Source organism: Nesoenas mayeri, assembly GCF_963082525.1.
Source record: "Nesoenas mayeri genome assembly, chromosome: 4".
Classification (NCBI taxonomy): Eukaryota; Metazoa; Chordata; class Aves; order Columbiformes; family Columbidae; genus Nesoenas; species Nesoenas mayeri.
This window is the reverse complement of record NC_137540.1, coordinates 12122576-12141917: the sequence shown is the minus strand read 5'-3', so window position 1 is coordinate 12141917 and position 19342 is coordinate 12122576. Positions and strand designations below refer to the sequence as shown.

Below are 19342 nucleotides of genomic sequence, written 5' to 3'. Positions count from 1 at the left end.
AAACCTTAATGAGATGGCACTTTTGAGCATAAGATAGCTAGAAATAATATTAAAATAAAGACTTATTTTTATTTTAAAGTTACAAGTGCCTGGAAATTCAGGTGAGAATGAATGTAGCTTCTCTTTTATCTATATAGTACTACTGCTGAAGTCAGTGGAGTTAGTGTATCCTCCCATGTGCTGCAAATAGAAGATTTACAGCTACTTTATAGTGCTAAAGAAAAATCGATGACCAATCTTATTCCTGTTGAACTAACATTAGATTGTGTCTGATGATTAGAATGGTTTTTGCTCAACCATCTCAGTAGCTGCCTTTCTTTAGCTGTAGTGAAATGTGTAAGCAACTCTTGCTTGAAATGGGAAATTTAAGGGTCAGTGTTCAAGTTCTCACAGATGTATAATAATTCTGTTGTAAAAACAATCTAAAATAGCCTTATATCCTGTTGGTTCACTGACAACTGAATTAATTTGTTGTCTATGACCAAAGGAAATAACTGGGTCCTATTTAGGTCTATGATTAGGACTGTTTCCAAGTCTGTATCTGGGAGGTCAGTCTTCCATAATAACACAGTTCCTAGGAGTATTTGTTTGTCTCCAGTAGTTATTTCATTTTGATTCATCAATCAGAACTATGGGATTGATAGCTGATTCCTGCAATTTTCCTGTGCAGCTTCTTCTCCCAAAATAATTTGAAACTACTAATTTGAGATTACTGCAAGTGTCTCTATCTCGTTTTATAGATGCTAGGTTAAAAAAGTAACAAAACTAGCAGTAAGGGAGGGAAAAGTTATATAGGAAAGGGGAAAAAAAGTGAGGTTTTCAAGAAAAAGAATAGTAATTAAATGATAAAATGATGAGGACAGAAGCAGTAAGTGAGCGTTTTTGAGAATGCAGGAACCACAAAGGAAAAATCTGTGCTGCCCAAAAGTGCTGTTAAAAAGGCAGTGTCTGAAGATGAACGGTAACCACACAAAAACAGAGAGATAGACGAGTCCGACTGGCCTTTGTGGTGGTGGGGCAGGGATGAAGGAAGGTGGTGGAGTAATTGAAAAAGAAAGCTGTGCTGTTTTCCATTGGGTACTGAAACACTCAATACAACAGGGTAAAAGAGGCAGGTTCTGTCAAGTTTCCTCTTCCAATTGTAGCTTTATGTGAGGAAAGCAAAGGCTGCATCTCAGAGAAAGATGTCCTAGAAATCTGAGAGGACATCAGATACATACATTGTACATCAGAGTAAAGAGTAAACAGCCATTTTCCCAGTGTAGAAAGAGCAGACATACATTTGTAGCTTGGGAGGCAACCCTGTAAGAACTATTTCATTAATTGTCTGCAAAGTACTTGCAAGGGTGAGGTTTGTGTTTTAAGAGTTCCAGTTGATTTGTGCTATTCTTATTTGTCCATTCAGCTTCCCCTTGCAGCCCATTTGGGTTATTTTCATCATGCTATTATGTAGTGTTTCCATACCCTGGTAAACAGCTGTCATCGTCTGCTCCAGTGGCCACTTCATATCAGAGAAGAAATGATTCCACTATACAAGAAGTCCATAATGTCTGATATGCTCCTACCTTGACATAGTGTTTAAAAGTCAAACACTGTTAATTTTTAGCAACTTGTACATGTTCTTTATTCCTTGCTGTTCACATTCATCATGGGCCATTTTCTCTAACCCTTCTGTTTCAGAATGACTACCGCAAGCTGTCTATGCAGTGCAAGGATTTCGTGGTTGGTGTTCTTGATCTCTGCCGAGACTCAGAAGAAGTGGAGGCCATTCTGAATGGGGATTTGAATTCTGAGCCAGTGGAAGCGCAGAGACACAGGGCATCGCTGAGCCGTGTGAAGCTGGCCATTAAGTATGAAGTCAAAAAGGTAACTCCCCATGGGCAGCGCTTTCATACAGTGTAATAAGAATGCAGTGTTATCTAGTTTACTCCACAGGTGTTACGAATTGGTGGTCAGATGCATTGCTGAGGGATAGTGTGTGTAATCAGGATTCTCACAAGGCAGAAGCTGGCAGAAGGGGATTATGATGGAGTTTCATTTAATCTGCTGTCTACAGCTGAGAATTGGCAGGAGATTTCAGTGACATAAATCAGCTGTGTTAGCAGGGTGTTGTGGTTTAACCCAAACTAGCAATACAACCACGATAGCCACTTGCTCACCCCCTTTCCCCCCGCCGTGCAACAGGGGAGAGAATCAAAAGGAAAGGAAGAAACTTGGATTGAGATAAACACAGTTTAATAAAAAATTATTTATAATTAATAAAATAAAAATACTAATACTCTACTAGTAAATATATATATAAAATAGAAATAAAAGATACTCAAGGCAATTCCTCACGAACTTTGTCCACAACTGAACAGCCAGTCCCAGCAAGCCACACCTGGTCCTGAAGCTGATCCCAGAGGGAGAGAAAGAGGAAAAAAGGCAGAAAAGCCCAGAGGCCTCTGCAAAATGGCAGAAGACCAGGCTAAACCTCCTGACCAAAACTTCCCCAGCTACCCTCAAAGAGAGAGAGAGATAGCGAAAGAGAAGAAGAGAGCAAGAAACCAGAAGGCCCCACTCTTAAATCTGGAGCATGACGCTAATGGGATGGAATACTCTTATTGATCAGTGTGGATGTTAGTCAGGCTCTGCCCCCCTATCTCAGTGCCTCACACCTGTGGGCAGAGCGCTCAGAATGTCCTTGATCAGAGCAATTAAAAACATCAGCTCTGTGCTGAGCTGTTATCTGCTTGTTCTCAGACTAAGTCCAAATAGTGAGCATGCTAGCTATGGAAAAGAAAGGTTTCTAACTTCACAAAGAAAATTAGCCCATTTTCAGTTAAACCACCACACAGGGTTATATACAATTGGTTAGATTGTTCTGATTAAGCTAAAAAAAAAGGAAGCTTTCAGTGGAGCCGTGTTTTCTCCCTGTTGAAAGTAAGGATGTGTCTTCTCGCCATTCTGTGTGATAATACCTAATCCAAAGAGAAGGCTGTATTTGTGGAAGTGTTGGTTTCAACCAATGAAGAGAACGGGTTTGTTTTTTATTTCCTTTTGTTACCGTTGTTTTCTGTGCACCAAACTTAGCCTCTTCTCTTGCAAGAGATTAATTATTTGTACATAAACTTGTAAGTTTTGGCTCCAGTTCCTGACAAATACAGTTCATAATGTACAAGACTAATGATTTTGGTGGAAGGAAATAAACAGATGGTGTAGAGTTGTTACCGTATTCATGCACCTGCTGTTCCATGTAAATGGCCATTCCAGAGGGCATGACAAGGATCAAGCCAGGAAATGGCTCTGCCATGGTGGTCCTTTGATGCTCGGATTGGCTCCATTACCATTGTGGAAGATTATAGCAACATTCTGACTGTAGAACAGATTCAGATGAGGGAACTCCACACGAGGTGCTTTCAACTCTATCACCGTAGGAAGAGGATAAGGACGTGGCTTATGTTTTATCTTTCAGTATTTCTAGCTGCGCTTCTGGGTCAGCTACATTAAGGTCAGTTCACCGTACAGCCAAATAGAATTGCAGTTCCATGAAATGGTTAATGAGCCGTATGCCCTTTGCAGAGCGAGGAAACACAAGAAAAAGCATATGACAAGTGGACAAATGTGCTCAGAAGTTCACTGGTAGGGAAATGCAGTTTTAAATTCTATTAGTAGTTAAACGCTTGCACTTAATACCCTGGACACTGCATTAAAGAGCAGCACATCCTGTAAACAGGATTTTGAAGCTAAGGTTCAGACTGACACTGCAGCCCCAACACTGAAGGTCTAAGGGAATTAAACCCAAGAAAATGAGTCAGAACATGGAGTCTTGCTTTGTGTGCTGAATTGCTGCTGTGGTAGAGCTTTTTGTATTGTCTTAACTCTGTCTTTAGATTGCCAACAATATTTTACAGAAGTTACTGACGTTGGGCCAAGTTCTGCAGTTCTTGCTGAGATAAAAATCAGAATGGAATTTCTGAGTGAAATCAATAAGAGTTTGAGTAAAATCACAGGACTTAATTTTCAGACACTGTAGTCTCTAATTGATAGGTAACAAAGAAGGTTCAAAATTCTCTTTGTATATTGTATGTTTGTTTATCAGAGTATGCCAGGATCTGTTTCTGCTGTGTCTAAACTCAGTCATTAGGGTGTTAGGAGTGAATAACATTATAATTGCTCATAGCCATACAGAAAAGTAATTACATACTGATGCCTTGCTTCATGGTCATGAAACTGAATGCACCTGAACTGTTACAGTCAGTCATGCCAGGAAAAGCAGCTAAATTAAAATTGGGATTTTTATTTATTTATTTTTTTTTTAGTGGCCAGATACCATCCTTATGCATCTTTGTTGTTCACTGGAGTTTAGATTTCATCCTAAAATATTAGATAACTGTGATAATAAGATCAACAAATGTAACGAAAAGTAAGAAACTGCATGGAAGGTAGGATGAGAGAAGAGAAATGCGAAAGCAACAAAGTGTAGGGTGATGTGATTGGTACGTGAAATACGATGTGAACTACTGTCCTTGAAGGAGATGAAGCTGGGGGAGACAGATAAACAAGAAAAAAAACCCAGAAAACCACAAACCTGAGAAGAGGTTTCAGCTGCTGAAAATAACAACAATGAAATCATAAATTCAGAGATTTCAGCAGAGCCAGAGAAGGATGAATTTCAGAGCTTTTATGGATGGGAGAGATGACAGAAGTTGCTCTGAGGACTTGGAAGTGGTGCATATTGTACAGTTGCCAACAGTAAATAAGTTACTGAGACCTTCTCAAGAGCCCTTAAACTTACTGCCAGAGAAGAGCTTGCCATAACCATTGGCATCTTATTCACTAACTCCTTCCTTTTCTGGGGAAAATTATAGCACAGGCAGATCTCCTCTCAGGGTCAGATCGAAGTGTTGATAGGGCAGGAGGAATGAACCAGCACACAGCTCTGGATGGATGCGAGAGGGCACTGGGCTGGTTCCCAGCCCTAGCCCAGCTCCCTTTAAGCTCCTTTCCTGGTTCTTCCCATTCTCTCTGTTAACAGGAGGAATGCAGTGGGTGTTTTTTTTTTCCCATTTCCTCTTCCCTACAGTTTTATGCCTGCTCTTAAAAAAAGAAGTCTTAGTAATTTGAAGTAATTATTTACTTTCCTGTCTTTGCCCACAGTCAATCTGCTGTAGGATTTGTCCCTTGGTGTCCTGAGTTGACAATGAAATTTATCTTAGCGAACGAAGAGACTACAGGCATGTGTCAGAATGTACAAACACCCCCAAAACAGTCTATTTTTTTTCAAATGGGCCAAGCTGGCAGTTTTTTAATGGTGCATAAGCTTCAAAGGTGACAGCCTAGTAAAAAGAGTACAAACATAGTTCAAGTTGACATTGATTTCTTAAAGACTTTAAAAGTATTTTTGTTTCTTACTGTTGGCCATTCTACCATAGGTACAGACTGCATTCATATGTGGTCTACTTGGTTAATGAATCATAGACCTAAACACTTTGGCACTTTTGTTTTAGAACAAAGCAGATTAAAATATGAAGATTTTTTCACTTTTTAAAGTCTATGCAAGAGCTTTAGATTCTTCCCTCTGAGAGTTTTAAGGTTGCCCATTTTCATTGCCAATGATTTTATTTGAATTTTTTGTATGAAGTTTGCCTTATTGGACTACTGTATGTACTTTTTAATGAGATTTGGAATATAAATGGAGTTTTGCAGGAAGGACCTGGCAAACAACACTGCATCTAGTACATTATGATCTCAACAGAGTACAAAGGGTAATAAAATGGATATCCAAGGCTTACAGTTTGGTTTTTTGGTGGTTTTGTTTTGTTTTGCTTGGTTTGGGTTTATGTGTTTTGTTTGTTTGCTTTGGTTTTTAATTATTATTTTATTTTATTTTTACATATAAGCAACTTGGATCAAATCTCAATCCAACACAGAGTTATTCCGATAAGAATGCCAGAATGATTTTCAAACCCTTTTTGTGAAACTGCCCAGCATTCTTTATTCAGATGTACTAGTAACCGTCAACCAATTTGACAAGTATGTTATCTGATTTCTTCAAACTGCTGTGATAACTAGGGTCTGTACCCTTGTGCTTAACTGATGTCCTGCATGCTCTTGTGATGTGACAGTCGCACAGCACATGGTAAATAGTCATAGTGATAATGATGAGTATGATGACACTTTAGAAATGGACTTAACCAGAAACGTAGATATAATGGGCAAGGAACATAGAGAGATACAGCTTCTTCACTCCTATCCCATATATTTCTTCAGTCACCGTCTTGGGGACAGGAGCTGCTCCTGGTGCAGCGGCTGCACAGCCTCCTCCATCCACATAGCCGATTGCTTTGTCCTGAAGAAATACAACAGGGATTTAAAAACCGAGCAACACATACTCACCCTACAACAAACTCAGTCAGATTTTAGTAAAATAAAACTTAAAGCTTATCTAAACACACACAGGTGTTGGCCTCAGCTTGTTTTATCGTTCCATAATTAATTTGGGAATCATTCCCTTTCTTTGTGAACACACTGAAATCTTACTGAAACTTGGAAAATAACATTTGGATGTGTTTGCTGCATAGGAGAAAGTTGGAAGTTGACTTTTAAAAAAAATTTATTTTAAGTGGGTACCAGATCCTTAATATCTGTTAGTTTAGTCTCTAAATACTTCAATCTGTGCTCTCTTTCAATTTTGGGATGCTTAGGGAAGAATCTGTGGAAGTTAGGGATGAATGCAACATGTATAAAAGGCTCAGGAAAGCACGTTTATGTCACAGTAACTGTCTGAGAAGCTGAGCGTTTGTCATAAGCCTGTGTTTTCAACTTGTTTGTCTTTTCATGGCTAGATCCTGATAAATTCACTTGAATGCCCTATTTCTTTGTCTTGATGTTTGTCTGGCTTGCCTTTTTTTTTGTTTTTTCTTTTTTAGGGGGAGTGTTTGATTGTTTTTTCCCTATTTTCAAGGACTTGGTTACAAAAATTCTCAATTATGTGTCATCTCTGCTTACTTAAGGTCAGGTGAAATTTTTGCATTGACTAGAGTGGGCATCAGAGTGAGGTCAAAAGAGAGTCAGTGTATTTGAAAATAGTCTTTCATGTGACTGTGTCTGGGTACAAGGAAAGTAAGTAACAAAATCTAGATGTAGGGTTGAACGTTCGAAAAATGGCCCAACATTCATTAACTTGAAATTCAGTAGCTGTGTATGCTCAGACTATTGACAATCAGGACATTCTTGCTTAAATGCCTGAATGTTATCTTATAAAATTAAATGCTCAGATTTGAAAATACCAGCTCATTTCTTCAGGGACTATATTCAGATATTTGTACACATTACCTCTTATGGTTTCCCCTATTACGTTTGATATCTTTTAGCCCTTCTGCTATACAAATAAATGAGCAAATATTTGATAAATAATAATGTAAACTGATCAGCAAAGATAAAAGTAATATATCATAAAAGAATCAATTAAAAATGAAATTAACTTGCTTAGGAATTACTGAAATGTTACACTTCAGATCTTATTTGATCAATGTGTTGTTAAGCTGTTAATAGCTCATTAAAACACAAAGAATAGCACAAAGCTGTGTAGTGATAACAATCCATACATTCAGGATCCTTTAAGATTTTTAAATAGTGAAAAAGGAAAAGTTATTTTTGAAAACTGTCACATTTGAGGATTTAATACTTTTCAGTTGAGATAGTATCAAAGGGATATGAACTTAGAGAAAATGCAAAACTGTATGGCCAAATGTGTTCTATTACAGACTCCTTAGAGCATCGTCAAAAAACATAAGATAATCTTTTCATGTGGTTCACAAAAAGAATTTCCTTGTATTACTGAATGGTAAAAATACATAAAAATGTGTTTGTAGTAAGTGCCTTCTGGTTATTTTTTGAATCTTAAGTACATCTAAGTAGAGGTGATAGCTCTCTCCACTGATGCTAATAACAGAGAAGAAACCCTTTCAATGTTTATCTCTGTGTCTTCTGGTGTGTTTTAAAATTCTGTGCTCCACTTTTGCTTAATTAATTTCTTGCCTCAGTATGTTTTAGACTGAAAACGTATAGATGGTTAAGGATGTATTTGAAACCTTTGTCAAAGAAGCAAATCAAATGGCAATGGTATTTGAGGAGATCTCTCGCACCTGATGTGTGGGAAGGAGAGAAGCTAATGGTGAATTGTGGTCAGACTAGAATTTTCAGTCTCTGCAGAAATTCTTCATGTGCCTTGGATCAACCTGATTTACAGATAAATTGTTGGAAGCTGGAGCTGAGGTTCAACTCTGACAGGATCCATTTGGGGATATGAAGCCGTTCTAATGATGCGTAAAAGGCTTCCATCATTGGTGGCTGTCCACGTGTGCAACCCTGTCCCTAAAGTTCTTGTTAATTCAACTTAGCAGTTTCTTCTTTATTTATTAACCTTTAAAATAAAGAGAAAAAAGCATGGTTCTTAAGGTCTAAGTGAATACCCGACAGTGGAGGTTTGCTGATCGTGTGTATATAGCAGTCGTGTAACTCTTCTTATAAATTATAATATGCCTTGGTTTTCTTTCTTTTTCTTTACAGTTTGTGGCCCATCCAAACTGTCAGCAACAGCTACTGACAATCTGGTATGAAAATCTCTCAGGATTACGGGAGCAGACCATAGCTATCAAGTGTCTGGTTGTGCTGGTTGTGGCATTGGGCCTTCCATTTCTAGCCATTGGTTACTGGATTGCACCATGTAGCAGGGTACTGACTTTTATCAACTGCATATATTGTACTGTTCTGGGAACTGGTTTTCAATTTCTAGCATTCAAAATGCAGTATTATACCTCTAATTCTGCGGATGCCGAATTTTAACTAATTAATGATATTTTACTCATCTCTAGTCATGAGCCAAAATAGACTATTTGTTTTTTTTTCACTATAAAGAGGGGACCACAGTGATGGAGTATGAAAATAAATTGTTACGTTTGAAAACAGCTTGCCTTTTTTTTCCCCCTTTTTAATTTATGTAGATTGCACTCACCTCACAACCTCTGCTATGTAATTGTATTTGTGTTGTATTTGTGTTAGTAACATGGATTTTTTTGAGAGTCACCACTTGGGTTCTGTAATAGGTCTCCTCTGGTGGCATCTTAAGATCTGATGCTGTTCCCATATAAACCATTAGCAGAACATCTGTTGGTTTTACTGATGCAGAACTTAATCTTAAGTAAAATATTTGTTATGGCTGCCCTAGGAGGTCTGTTTACCAGGTGAACCAAAGAACAGAAATCAAATTAAGCACAGTATTCCAACCATGTGGTAGAGTGTATTCGTAAAAGAGTTCAACTGTAAACCCTTACCTTTTTTTAAATTATATGAAAATATTCAGATGCTTCAAGCTTTCCTGATGATCTCACAATGAAAATAACAGCAGTTTCTTTGAAATCCTTACAGTCTGTAGCATGTGAATTGTCTGCAAATGAAGCGTATTGATGGATCTTGGGTAAATGAGAAGAAAGAAGATTTCTTTGTAACATTAAGTTTTAAAAAAAAATTAAGTCAATTTACTTCTGTGCCGAATGTGGTATTTAAATTTTATTTCCCTAACAAGCATAAAGCAAAGAAATAGAAGTTTTCATCATTTATATTTTGCTTTGGTAGTTCACTTCAAAAAGGATAAGATTTTGCTCATCTCCTGTATATTTCAAGGGAACCTGGTGGTTCCTCTGGGTTAAATATTTATTTAGTTTAAAGATAAAACTTTATGAAAATACTATAATTGTTACTCTCACTATTCTCTGAAATGTCACTTTCTTTGATTATCTGTAGTAAAGATATTCCTCACTCACAGCTCCATATCATAGAGACATATTAATATATATTTTAGCTAGTGCCTAGTATGGAAAAGTGACATTTGTCTTTGAGCTTTAATTCCCAGTACAAGAAACACTGACAATCTTCCTAGTGCTCATGTCAAATAAAAGCACTGCACATTCAGATCAGTTGTTTGATACTGTAATTTTGAAATGCTTTTTAAAGGTTAGGAGCAGGAAGGAGACCTGAGATTGTTTGCACAGGTAGCAAATGCTGTTTAGTGTGTGCTGATCTGCTTAGTTCATAGTAGCTGACCCCAGTTTCAGGGAAATCATTCCTTGAAATGAGAAAGTTACCTCCCGTTCCCCATCTGCTGAACTTGGTTTTTTCTTCTTATACGATACTGCTGATAATGCAGCTCTTCACAGGGGACTTGGGAATATTGCATAATACGGGTAACGTATGTGACGGTGTGTCACATTAAAGCTGTATATTAACGTTACTAAAGATGGGGCATTATGTGTAGAGCTGTACATTTTCTGTTGTACTGAAGGAGACAGGAGACCTTTGGCCCTAGGAGGAATGCAGAAGCTGAGCCAGGTCTGTCCAGCACCCTCCTGCTCACCCCTTGTTCACAGACAAGCGCTGTCCCGCTCAGGTCGCAGATGGGGCTGTATTCCAGCGGTACTGCTCCTTCCACGGGGAAATAGGCAAGGGCAAGCAAACCTCCATGTGCATTCCCTGCAAACTGCTGGGACACCTGAATCCTTGCTGACACCTGCATCCTTTAAATATGGGGTGGGGGGCTGCAGCAGCACTGGCAACGTAAGACTCGCTGCCGAAATAAAGGATACTGGTGGTATTGCTGTAGCTCGGCACTTCTGATGCAGAAATAAGGCTAGTACTGGTGGGATCACAGACTCTTCTTTTTCATACAGTAGCAGCAACAGGCCCATTGCTCCTTCCAGTGTGGTTTGCTGGAGGCAACTGGTCCTCTCTTCTGGTGGAGGAGGACTTGCCTCTGCTGTTGCTGCTGTGTCCGTCTAACTAGGTGCAGATGTAAATGCAATCAGCTGAGTTCATTTGAAAATAGTAATATTTCTGATATTGACCTTGCTCCGTTGTAATGGAATGGTCATCATTTTTAGTAGACACAGTTTATTTATTTGGCACTTTTAGCTCTGAGTATATGTTCTGTGGATGGAATACAATAGTCAGAGGTGAGAAGATGATTCTGTAATTTTTTTCTATAGCTAGATTTTAGTCACAGACAAGCTAATAGTACTGTCTTGTTCATAGGCAAAGCATTTAGCTACTTGGAGATTTTATTTGTGTATTTATTTTCTGGGTTCTTGCTCCCACCCCCCCATTGGTATCTGTGGCCATTAGATCATGCTCCTTCTGGCCACTGCACTATATGTTGTTAATTCCTTGGAATTTTTCCCCTCAAACATTGCCACCTAGAGTTTATGGAGTAACATGTGCACTCACAGATACTCCCATGGGGCTGCCGTTGGGACACTTTTACCTGAAACAGTAAAGTGTAACAGTTCAGTGCACTTGGAAGAGTATCCTTTAAAAATGATGTTTCAGGCTGTCCTGAGCAATGAGTGCCCATTTAAGCTTCTGAAATACCTGACAAAAGAGTGTGTTTCTTTGAGAAAACTGAGTGGCTCCTTTCGTTCTGCCTTTGCAGCTTGGAAGAATTCTTCGAAGCCCATTTATGAAATTTGTGGCACATGCAGCATCCTTCATTATTTTCCTAGGCCTGCTGGTGTTCAATGCTTCAGACAGATTTGAAGGTATAACAACGCTACCGAATGTGACTGTTACTGATTACCCTAAGCAGATCTTTAGGGTGAAGACTACCCAGTTCACCTGGACAGAAATGCTGATCATGGTGTGGGTACTTGGTAGGTATATTGCCCCTTCATCTCTTTGTCAAGCGTTTTCCTGCAGATAGAAATTCCAAAAGAGAAGAGAGAAACACAGGTCTCAAACCTTAGCTCCAGCTGCTGCACAGTTAGAAGAAACCCTTAGGGCAGATAACAGTACATTAGCACTGGTGAGAACATCAGAGCATCTCTGTGCTGTGCCCTCTTGCAGCACGGGGCAACATTTTGTTTGTTGGTTTGCTGCACTGTTTGGTAATTCCGGCATTTGTAACAGGAGCACAGGTTTGCTGAAGAGAACAACAGAGAAATTATGTTTTACTGAAGTGGTTTTCTTAAATAGGATCAGGAAGCCTATGCTGCAGAACATGCTGGAAGGTCAGGAGTTTCTGCTGCTTGGTGTTAATGCACTTCAGTGCTTGTGTAGCATTGCTGCTTAGGTCGCGTTTGTGGAAAGGACAGTTTCTGCCAGTATCAAAGGGCTAATGAGTCAGTTCTCAGTACTGTTTTTATTTTTTCCTCACAAAACCTGATCAGCCCTCAGCCTGTTTGAAACTGTTTATGGCAGAAAACACTATTTTCTGGCATTTCAGCAAAGTCAGGTGCTTTATGTAGCAAAATGTCAGCCACATGATAATGTAGCGTTCTCAGTTTTTACAGGCTGCAGGAGGGGAAGAGGATGTTACTGTGGCTGCTACATCAAAGTGCCCCTCTCTGCCTTTTGAGACTCCCCTGTCTCCTGGATTAAGCCCGACTTTACCTTGAGCTATGTTAGGGTAGGAAGATTCCCATCTCTTGTGTGCTGCGTTTTGGTAGTCCCAGCACACTCATGGGAAGCAGCCTCTTTATTTGACAGGTGGCAAGGACTGCAGTTTTGGTGGTCTCTAGGACTCCGTCACTGTGCTAGATTTCTTGGGCACTCAAGAGAAAAGCAGCCTCAAGCCAGTCCAGTGCATGTCCTGTGCATTTGGTTGGGGTGACAGCAGCGCCCACTCTCAATTATCCCGCCAGGTAATTCAGCTGCATCTCTAAGTTCTGATGAGGCTGTGATCTGAATTAACTCTGTGTAAATTAATTTCTGAGGAGAAGTTCAAGTAAGAAAACTGAATTACACATAGCCAAACTCCACTTCCTACACTGAACAGCATCTTTTTCTGTAAAGTGGAGAACTGGTATTTTAGTTACGTCATTTATATTTGGTCATCTGTATAGTTGGGTAGTTATGCTCCTCTGTAAAAGTTAATACTTCTGATTCAGAAACGTTTTATGAATGTAAATGGTAGGGAAATAAGAGGAGTTTGATTTCCACATTGAGCATTATTCCTTCTTTAGAAGCACAGCATGCTGTTGTGTTTCTAGGCCATAACACTTTCACTGCAAAGTTGTGTCTCTACGCTTCCCTCTTTGGAGATGGCTGATCTTTATCTCCACGTATAAATTAATACCTTGCCATTTGATCAACTCCGTTGAAATCAAGAGAGCCTTACTTAAGGTGTACAATGACTCCATGACTCTGTTTTCATTAAATAGGAAAATGCAGAGAGTTTAAATGAAAGTAGTTTGGTCAACATTGCTGTGTTTTTTCATTTCTTGTTGCAGGTATGATGTGGTCAGAATGCAAAGAGCTGTGGCTGGAAGGACCCAGGGAATATATTTTGCAGTTATGGAATGTTTTGGATTTTGGGATGCTGTCCATTTTCATTGCCGCTTTCACAGCGAGGCTTCTGGCATTCCTGCAGGCCACAAAAGCACAACAGTATGTGGACAACTACATTGAGGAGAGTGATCTCTCTGAGGTCACACTTCCTCCAGAAATAGAATATTTTACTTATGGTGAGTTAAACTTTTCTGCAACACAGACCCGAACTTAGAAAAACTGGTAGGATGCACTAGCGTTTCAAAGCCTTAAACTGAATATTTGCATGTGTTTGTGTTCATAGCATTTTCTAACCATTTCTGCCTCAATATTTTTGTTTCTACACTATTTAAACAGTAGTCATTACAATGCCGATTTGACAAATAAGTTTGCCAACGTATTAAAACCAAACAAAAGGTGTAAGGACAAAATCAGTTTAAATGTAGCTATCCATAATTTTGTTGTAACTGTTTATCCTAGAGCTAAATTTGACCATCTTGACTTTAAACACTTGCAAGCTTTATTTTATTCTTGACTTAGTGCACAACAGATAAAATTTTGATGAGATATTTTTTTTTGCTGGTTGGTTCAGTTGTTCAATACAGTCATTCGTATTCCTAAAGATCTATCAGCATTTCCTGCTGAAGGAAGGATGCTGGACCAAGTAAAGATCTGCTCAGATAGAGCAAAAGTAATAAATAGTTATTGCAGTGCAGAAGTTGTAATTAAAGATGTGGTGAATCTCTGTTTGCAACACTAGCAAAGGCTGTGTTTGCTTCTGATGGTTTATTACAGCATATTCATTATGAATTTCAATATATTATAATAGCAGACTTGGGTTTGTTATTTACATTGATATATATTTACATTGATATATAACCAATCTGAATTTGTACGTATGTAAATACACATTTAGGAACACGTACTCTTTTGATATCAAACACATTCTAATTCAGTGGTATTTTACTAAGATGGTGCATTAATTCACATAATAAACAATGTATGGATTTATATATAACTCAGTTATTTCTGTGCATACTGTGGGTAGAAACCATGATTCTACTTCCATTGGGATAAATGGCAAAAATCTTTGACTTCGATGGGGACTAGGATATATCCTGAACTTGTACAAATGGCAAAAGCTTGGTGTGATTGATAAAAGAAGTTGTTCATCAACCAGCATTGGTAACTTCACATCAATAAAATGCAAAATATTAATAAATCTCTGGCTTTAGCATAGTGCTTATAAAGACAGCTAATAGTACAGTTGTGTTAAGAAAAGCAATAAGGAATTATTTATTGTTATATACTTAAGATTAAAGTGCAAAATGTAGAAGAAAATGTCATGTTTCTTCAAGTATAGTTTTTCTTCTAGAAAAAGGTAGTGTAATTTACATTCTTCATTAGTGACTTAAAGGAAATAGGAATAGAGTGGCAACTACTAGACTCTCCAAATGTTTGTCACAACTAAATTCAGACACATTCATGGAAAATGCCATCAAGATTTATTTTCTGAACATAGTGATGAATGAGTAACTCCTTATATTTACCCCTGTATTTCATATTTTCCAGCTAGAGATAAGTGGCTCCCATCTGATCCCCAAATCATCTCTGAAGGCCTTTATGCAATTGCTGTCGTTCTTAGCTTTTCTCGGATTGCATATATCCTGCCTGCAAATGAGAGTTTTGGGCCCTTGCAGATTTCCCTTGGGAGGACTGTTAAGGACATCTTCAAGTTTATGGTCCTTTTTATTATGGTATTTCTTGCATTTATGATTGGGATGTTCATACTGTATTCCTACTACCTTGGAGCTAAACTGAACCCAGCCTTTACAACGTAAGTATGAAGTTACGTTTAAGTAAGTTTTTTGTTTTGATCAGTGCTCTACAAACCTGGTTCATAGACAAATTATTTGAGATTGCTTATCACTTACTGTAAGCACAACTCAGATATTTATTTGTGTATTTACTAATACTGTCTTCCTCTTCTTCTTTATTTTCCTGCAGAGTGGAAGAAAGTTTCAAGACCTTATTTTGGTCAATATTTGGCTTGTCGGAAGTAACATCTGTTGTCCTCAAATATGATCATAAGTTCATAGAGAACATTGGTTATGTTCTTTATGGCATATACAATGTAACGATGGTGGTAGTTCTGCTCAACATGCTGATTGCCATGATCAACAGTTCATATCAAGAAATTGAGGTGGGGCTCTGTTCTTAAGTTGTTTTCTTTTGTAATGTTGAAAAAGGGAAGAATTATTAGGAATTATTTTGACGAGCTCATCTTGATATGCAAAAGTACAGTGAAGAGGTTCTCTCCTTAAAGGAGATAACAAAAAATACTGTGTTCCTAGGAGTGACTTCATCTAAAACCCAGCCAACTTGCAGAACCTTACAGGATCTGAACAACTAGTTCATCTTATGCCATGTATACGCATCTAAGGAGATGTCATCCATCCAGTAATCTTAACATCTAATGTAATATTCAAATGAAGACTGCTGTGAAGTAGAAAACAAAGTTATTGGGTGTAACATTTTAGACATGCGTGGTTCATTCCCAGTTTCCTTAATGTAGTACATTTCAGTCTTTGGATCATTAGGATATGGTTTAAAAGGATTTGTGACCTGTTCCTTCATGGAAATCTGTTTTTCCATTCCAATCCTCAAACTTTTTAACTAGATGTGCAGGAGTAGACACTTATGTCCATGTATCACTGCTGTGCATCTTTTATTACATTTACCTGTCTCTGTATGTGGAGTACGATGCAGGTGCTTATGTTCAAGATGGTTGTGGCTGAGTCACACTTCACAATGCTTACAAGATTTCTTTGTAAAATGTGCTTTTTTCCACTTTAGGTGCAATATTAAAACTTGATTCTAGGTTTGCTGCACTCTGCCATATGCTCTGAAAACATAATGGCAATAGTTCTCAAAATCTGCCAAATGGCTCAGTGGAATGAATACTTGAATGTTACCCAAAGTTATTGGCTGCATTGCTTATTAAAAGAAATAGGGTTTATTTGTCATCATAATGAAATTCAAAGTATCTTCATTTTTAAAGATAATTAATTGGAATATTTAGCATCCAACTGCAATAACAAATTCAGAAAAATAAAAGTGGATAAGATACTTGAGTTTTAAAAATAGATCTCAAGTTGCCAAAATGAAAGTAAAAGTATATTTCTGCTGCCAGTTTTCCAGACCATAAGTTCTGATAATATTCAAAGAGTACTACATTGACATATATGGGGTTGCACACCCCCACTAGCACCAAAGACAAAAAAGGTAATATTATCTAAGACATAGTATGCAAATGCATGTACTGTTCCTGGCATTTTCAGTAACTTCTGGGAAGTGTCAGACAATTCAGCAGGAGAAGACTATTTATAGTAAACTTTTCACTTTTGGGGTCAACCAAGTCCAGCCTTGGAATATTTCAGTAATAATGTATCAGGACAAAATCAGTTTGTCAGTTTTTAATGCAATTTTTTCATGACAATGAAGCTTGTAGTTTCTGTACTCCGTTATAAATCAGAGTTACTTTCCATGGTTATGTAAAAGCCACGAGTACTACAATTTTAAAGTGTGTTTGCCTCAAAGCTAATACTTCATCACTTGTGTGAGTACCAAACTCATGTGACCACTTTCATGAAAGAAACAAGACTTCAAAAAACCAAGATGTTTTGCTTTAAATAGCAAGGAGTTTATATGTTGGCTTTTACTTAGTGCAAAAATAACACTTGTTTAAATGGTTCACATGATTTAACTGAGTGTTGTTAATGAGATGTTGCCATGAAGAGACAGCTGAAATTTAGTTAAAATAGACTTGATAAAGTGGTTACATTTTCGCAGAGCTGTTGGGAGCCTAACTAGCAAGCAAATAGCATTTTATGTAGAAGCAGAAAGGGTAGATATTTAAAAGAGGCTTCATTTGGAAGAAGTTTTACGTTTCATAAAAACACAGCATATATTTGTTTTCATATCTTAACACAGGATGACAGTGATGTAGAGTGGAAGTTCGCTCGTTCTAAACTTTGGTTATCATATTTTGATGATGGAAAAACGTTACCTCCACCGTTCAGTCTTGTACCAAGCCCCAAATCTTTTTTCTATTTCATCATGAGGATCATTAACTTTTCTAAGTGCAGGAGGAGACGGCTACAGAAGGACATTGAAATGGGAATAGGCAATTCCAAATCTAGGGTAGGTACTGACATTTTTTCATTGCAGTGAAGAATTATATGTCCATTCCAGTATTCTGCTTAAGTTTTAGGGTGTAATTGGTGCTTCTGGTGATAGTACAATAATTAGGCAAACATTTATATTTGTAGATCTGTATTTCAGATTGCCTAAATGTACTGCATAATACAAAAAGGAAAAGCAATACCTTTTCTTAGGACAACAAGGTGTAATGACTGGAAAAACACAGCTAAAACAAAAATAACCGAGTATTCAAAGGTGCAAATAATTCCCACAAGGAATGACCTAAATATGGAATAAAGGTGCTTTCAGCTTCCATTAGACAGATGTTTAGTTCAGGGTTACAAAACAGGGCAGGAGGGTTAAGGAGAGAAAACTTTTCCTTTCACTGTGACAGGTAGTGTGGTCAAGATGATATTCACTTCCTATTGTCAAAATCTATGTTCTCAGCAGAAGACAACAGGAAAGAGGGGGGATTGGTAATGACAATCTTCAGTACTTACATAACACTAAATTGGGCTATCTAAATGTTCTTCACAAATAGCAATGTAATGCAGCGTCACAACACCCTTGTGAGAATTAAGTAACAATTCCTCTTGTTTTACTGTTGGCAAACTGGGGCACAGACAGGTTAATGAGGATGTATGTGGCTTTTATTTTGATAAGCCAGGCTCAAGGCCCTGTGTATTACAAAGTCTGAAGGCAAACCTTTGAAAATTATTCTTATTTGTTTTACTGTAAATTATCAGAAATGTCAAGTCCAGTCATCTTGAAAAATGGATCTGAATTCTGTGAATTCCATAATATATTTTAATTTTGTCTTATTTCTTCCTAGTTAAACCTCTTCACTCAGTCGAACTCCAGAGTTTTTGAATCACACAGTTTTAACAGCATTCTCAATCAGCCAACACGCTATCAGGTAAGTGCATACGTTGGTCACTGTTTTGCGTGATAGAACTGTGTGAAGGTACTGGCAGAATTTTGTGTTTCCAAGTACATTTTGCCTTCACCAGATAAAGGAAACCTCCTGTAGAAATCAAGCTCCAGGATGCTGCTGCTAGAAAGAGAGTTATTGTTCATGCCCCGTTATAGGAAGCATTTAAAACACTAGCCCATACAAAACTTGAATTTTCCTTTGATATCCCAGTTTGGAAGGTGTGAGAAGCAAAGATCTGAAACTGTTTGAGGAAGGGATATGAAAGCCTTGAGCTGACTAGGTTAGCATTACTTTGCCTTCCTTTCTTCTTATCTGAGATGTGACATTTTGACATTTCAGCAGATGGAAATGTTCCTTTCTGGTAAAAGGAGTCTGTCAGATATTACCTTCCTGTCTTCTTTCCAGCTCAGAAATAAAAGAATAAATAGAAGCTCTTGTTCCCCTAGTGAAAATATTGAAAGTACGTAATCCACCTTTGCAAATTCTATTAGACAAGCTACATTAAATTAGGTATGGTAACACAGTACAAGAATATTAGTACATACTAGAAACCCTGGCAGTTACAGTGTGAAACCATGGATATCATTTCAAGGAATACTTTTACAGCTGACGTTGAGCAGTCATACTGTAAAATCCCTAGCTTGCTTGCTTCCTTCCTTCTTCAAACGCTTTCACATATGAATTGAGTTTAGCAAGGGCAGACCTACTCTGAAGCTACTTAAAGCCTAAATTAGTGTGTTTAGATGTTTTCTCCTGTTGTCCTGTTCCCTACAAAAAGTTGTGGTGCCCTGTAAAGAGGAGGTAATTGGATGAGAAAGGTGCTTTATTGTAGTGATGAATCTCAGCATGCCACCAAAGAAAGCTGGTATGAGGCAACTGCTTAATCTGGGGCTGCTCATGTTTTCA

General features: G+C 38.0%; 1 protein-coding gene across 2 annotated transcripts in view; it reads left to right on the top strand.

The window, feature by feature from the left end:
• Positions 1 to 19342, top strand: part of TRPC3 (transient receptor potential cation channel subfamily C member 3) — a 41213-nt gene that overhangs the window by 18185 nt on the left and 3686 nt on the right. For both annotated transcript variants that reach the window (XM_080343997.1, XM_080343996.1), the window contains exons 3-10: positions 1681 to 1866; positions 8554 to 8718; positions 11468 to 11684; positions 13263 to 13496; positions 14872 to 15136; positions 15307 to 15502; positions 17293 to 17502; positions 18335 to 18418. In XM_080343997.1, coding sequence (XP_080200123.1) covers positions 1681 to 1866; positions 8554 to 8718; positions 11468 to 11684; positions 13263 to 13496; positions 14872 to 15136; positions 15307 to 15502; positions 17293 to 17502; positions 18335 to 18418 — 1557 coding nt within the window. The remainder of the gene's footprint in view (positions 1 to 1680; positions 1867 to 8553; positions 8719 to 11467; positions 11685 to 13262; positions 13497 to 14871; positions 15137 to 15306; positions 15503 to 17292; positions 17503 to 18334; positions 18419 to 19342) is intronic.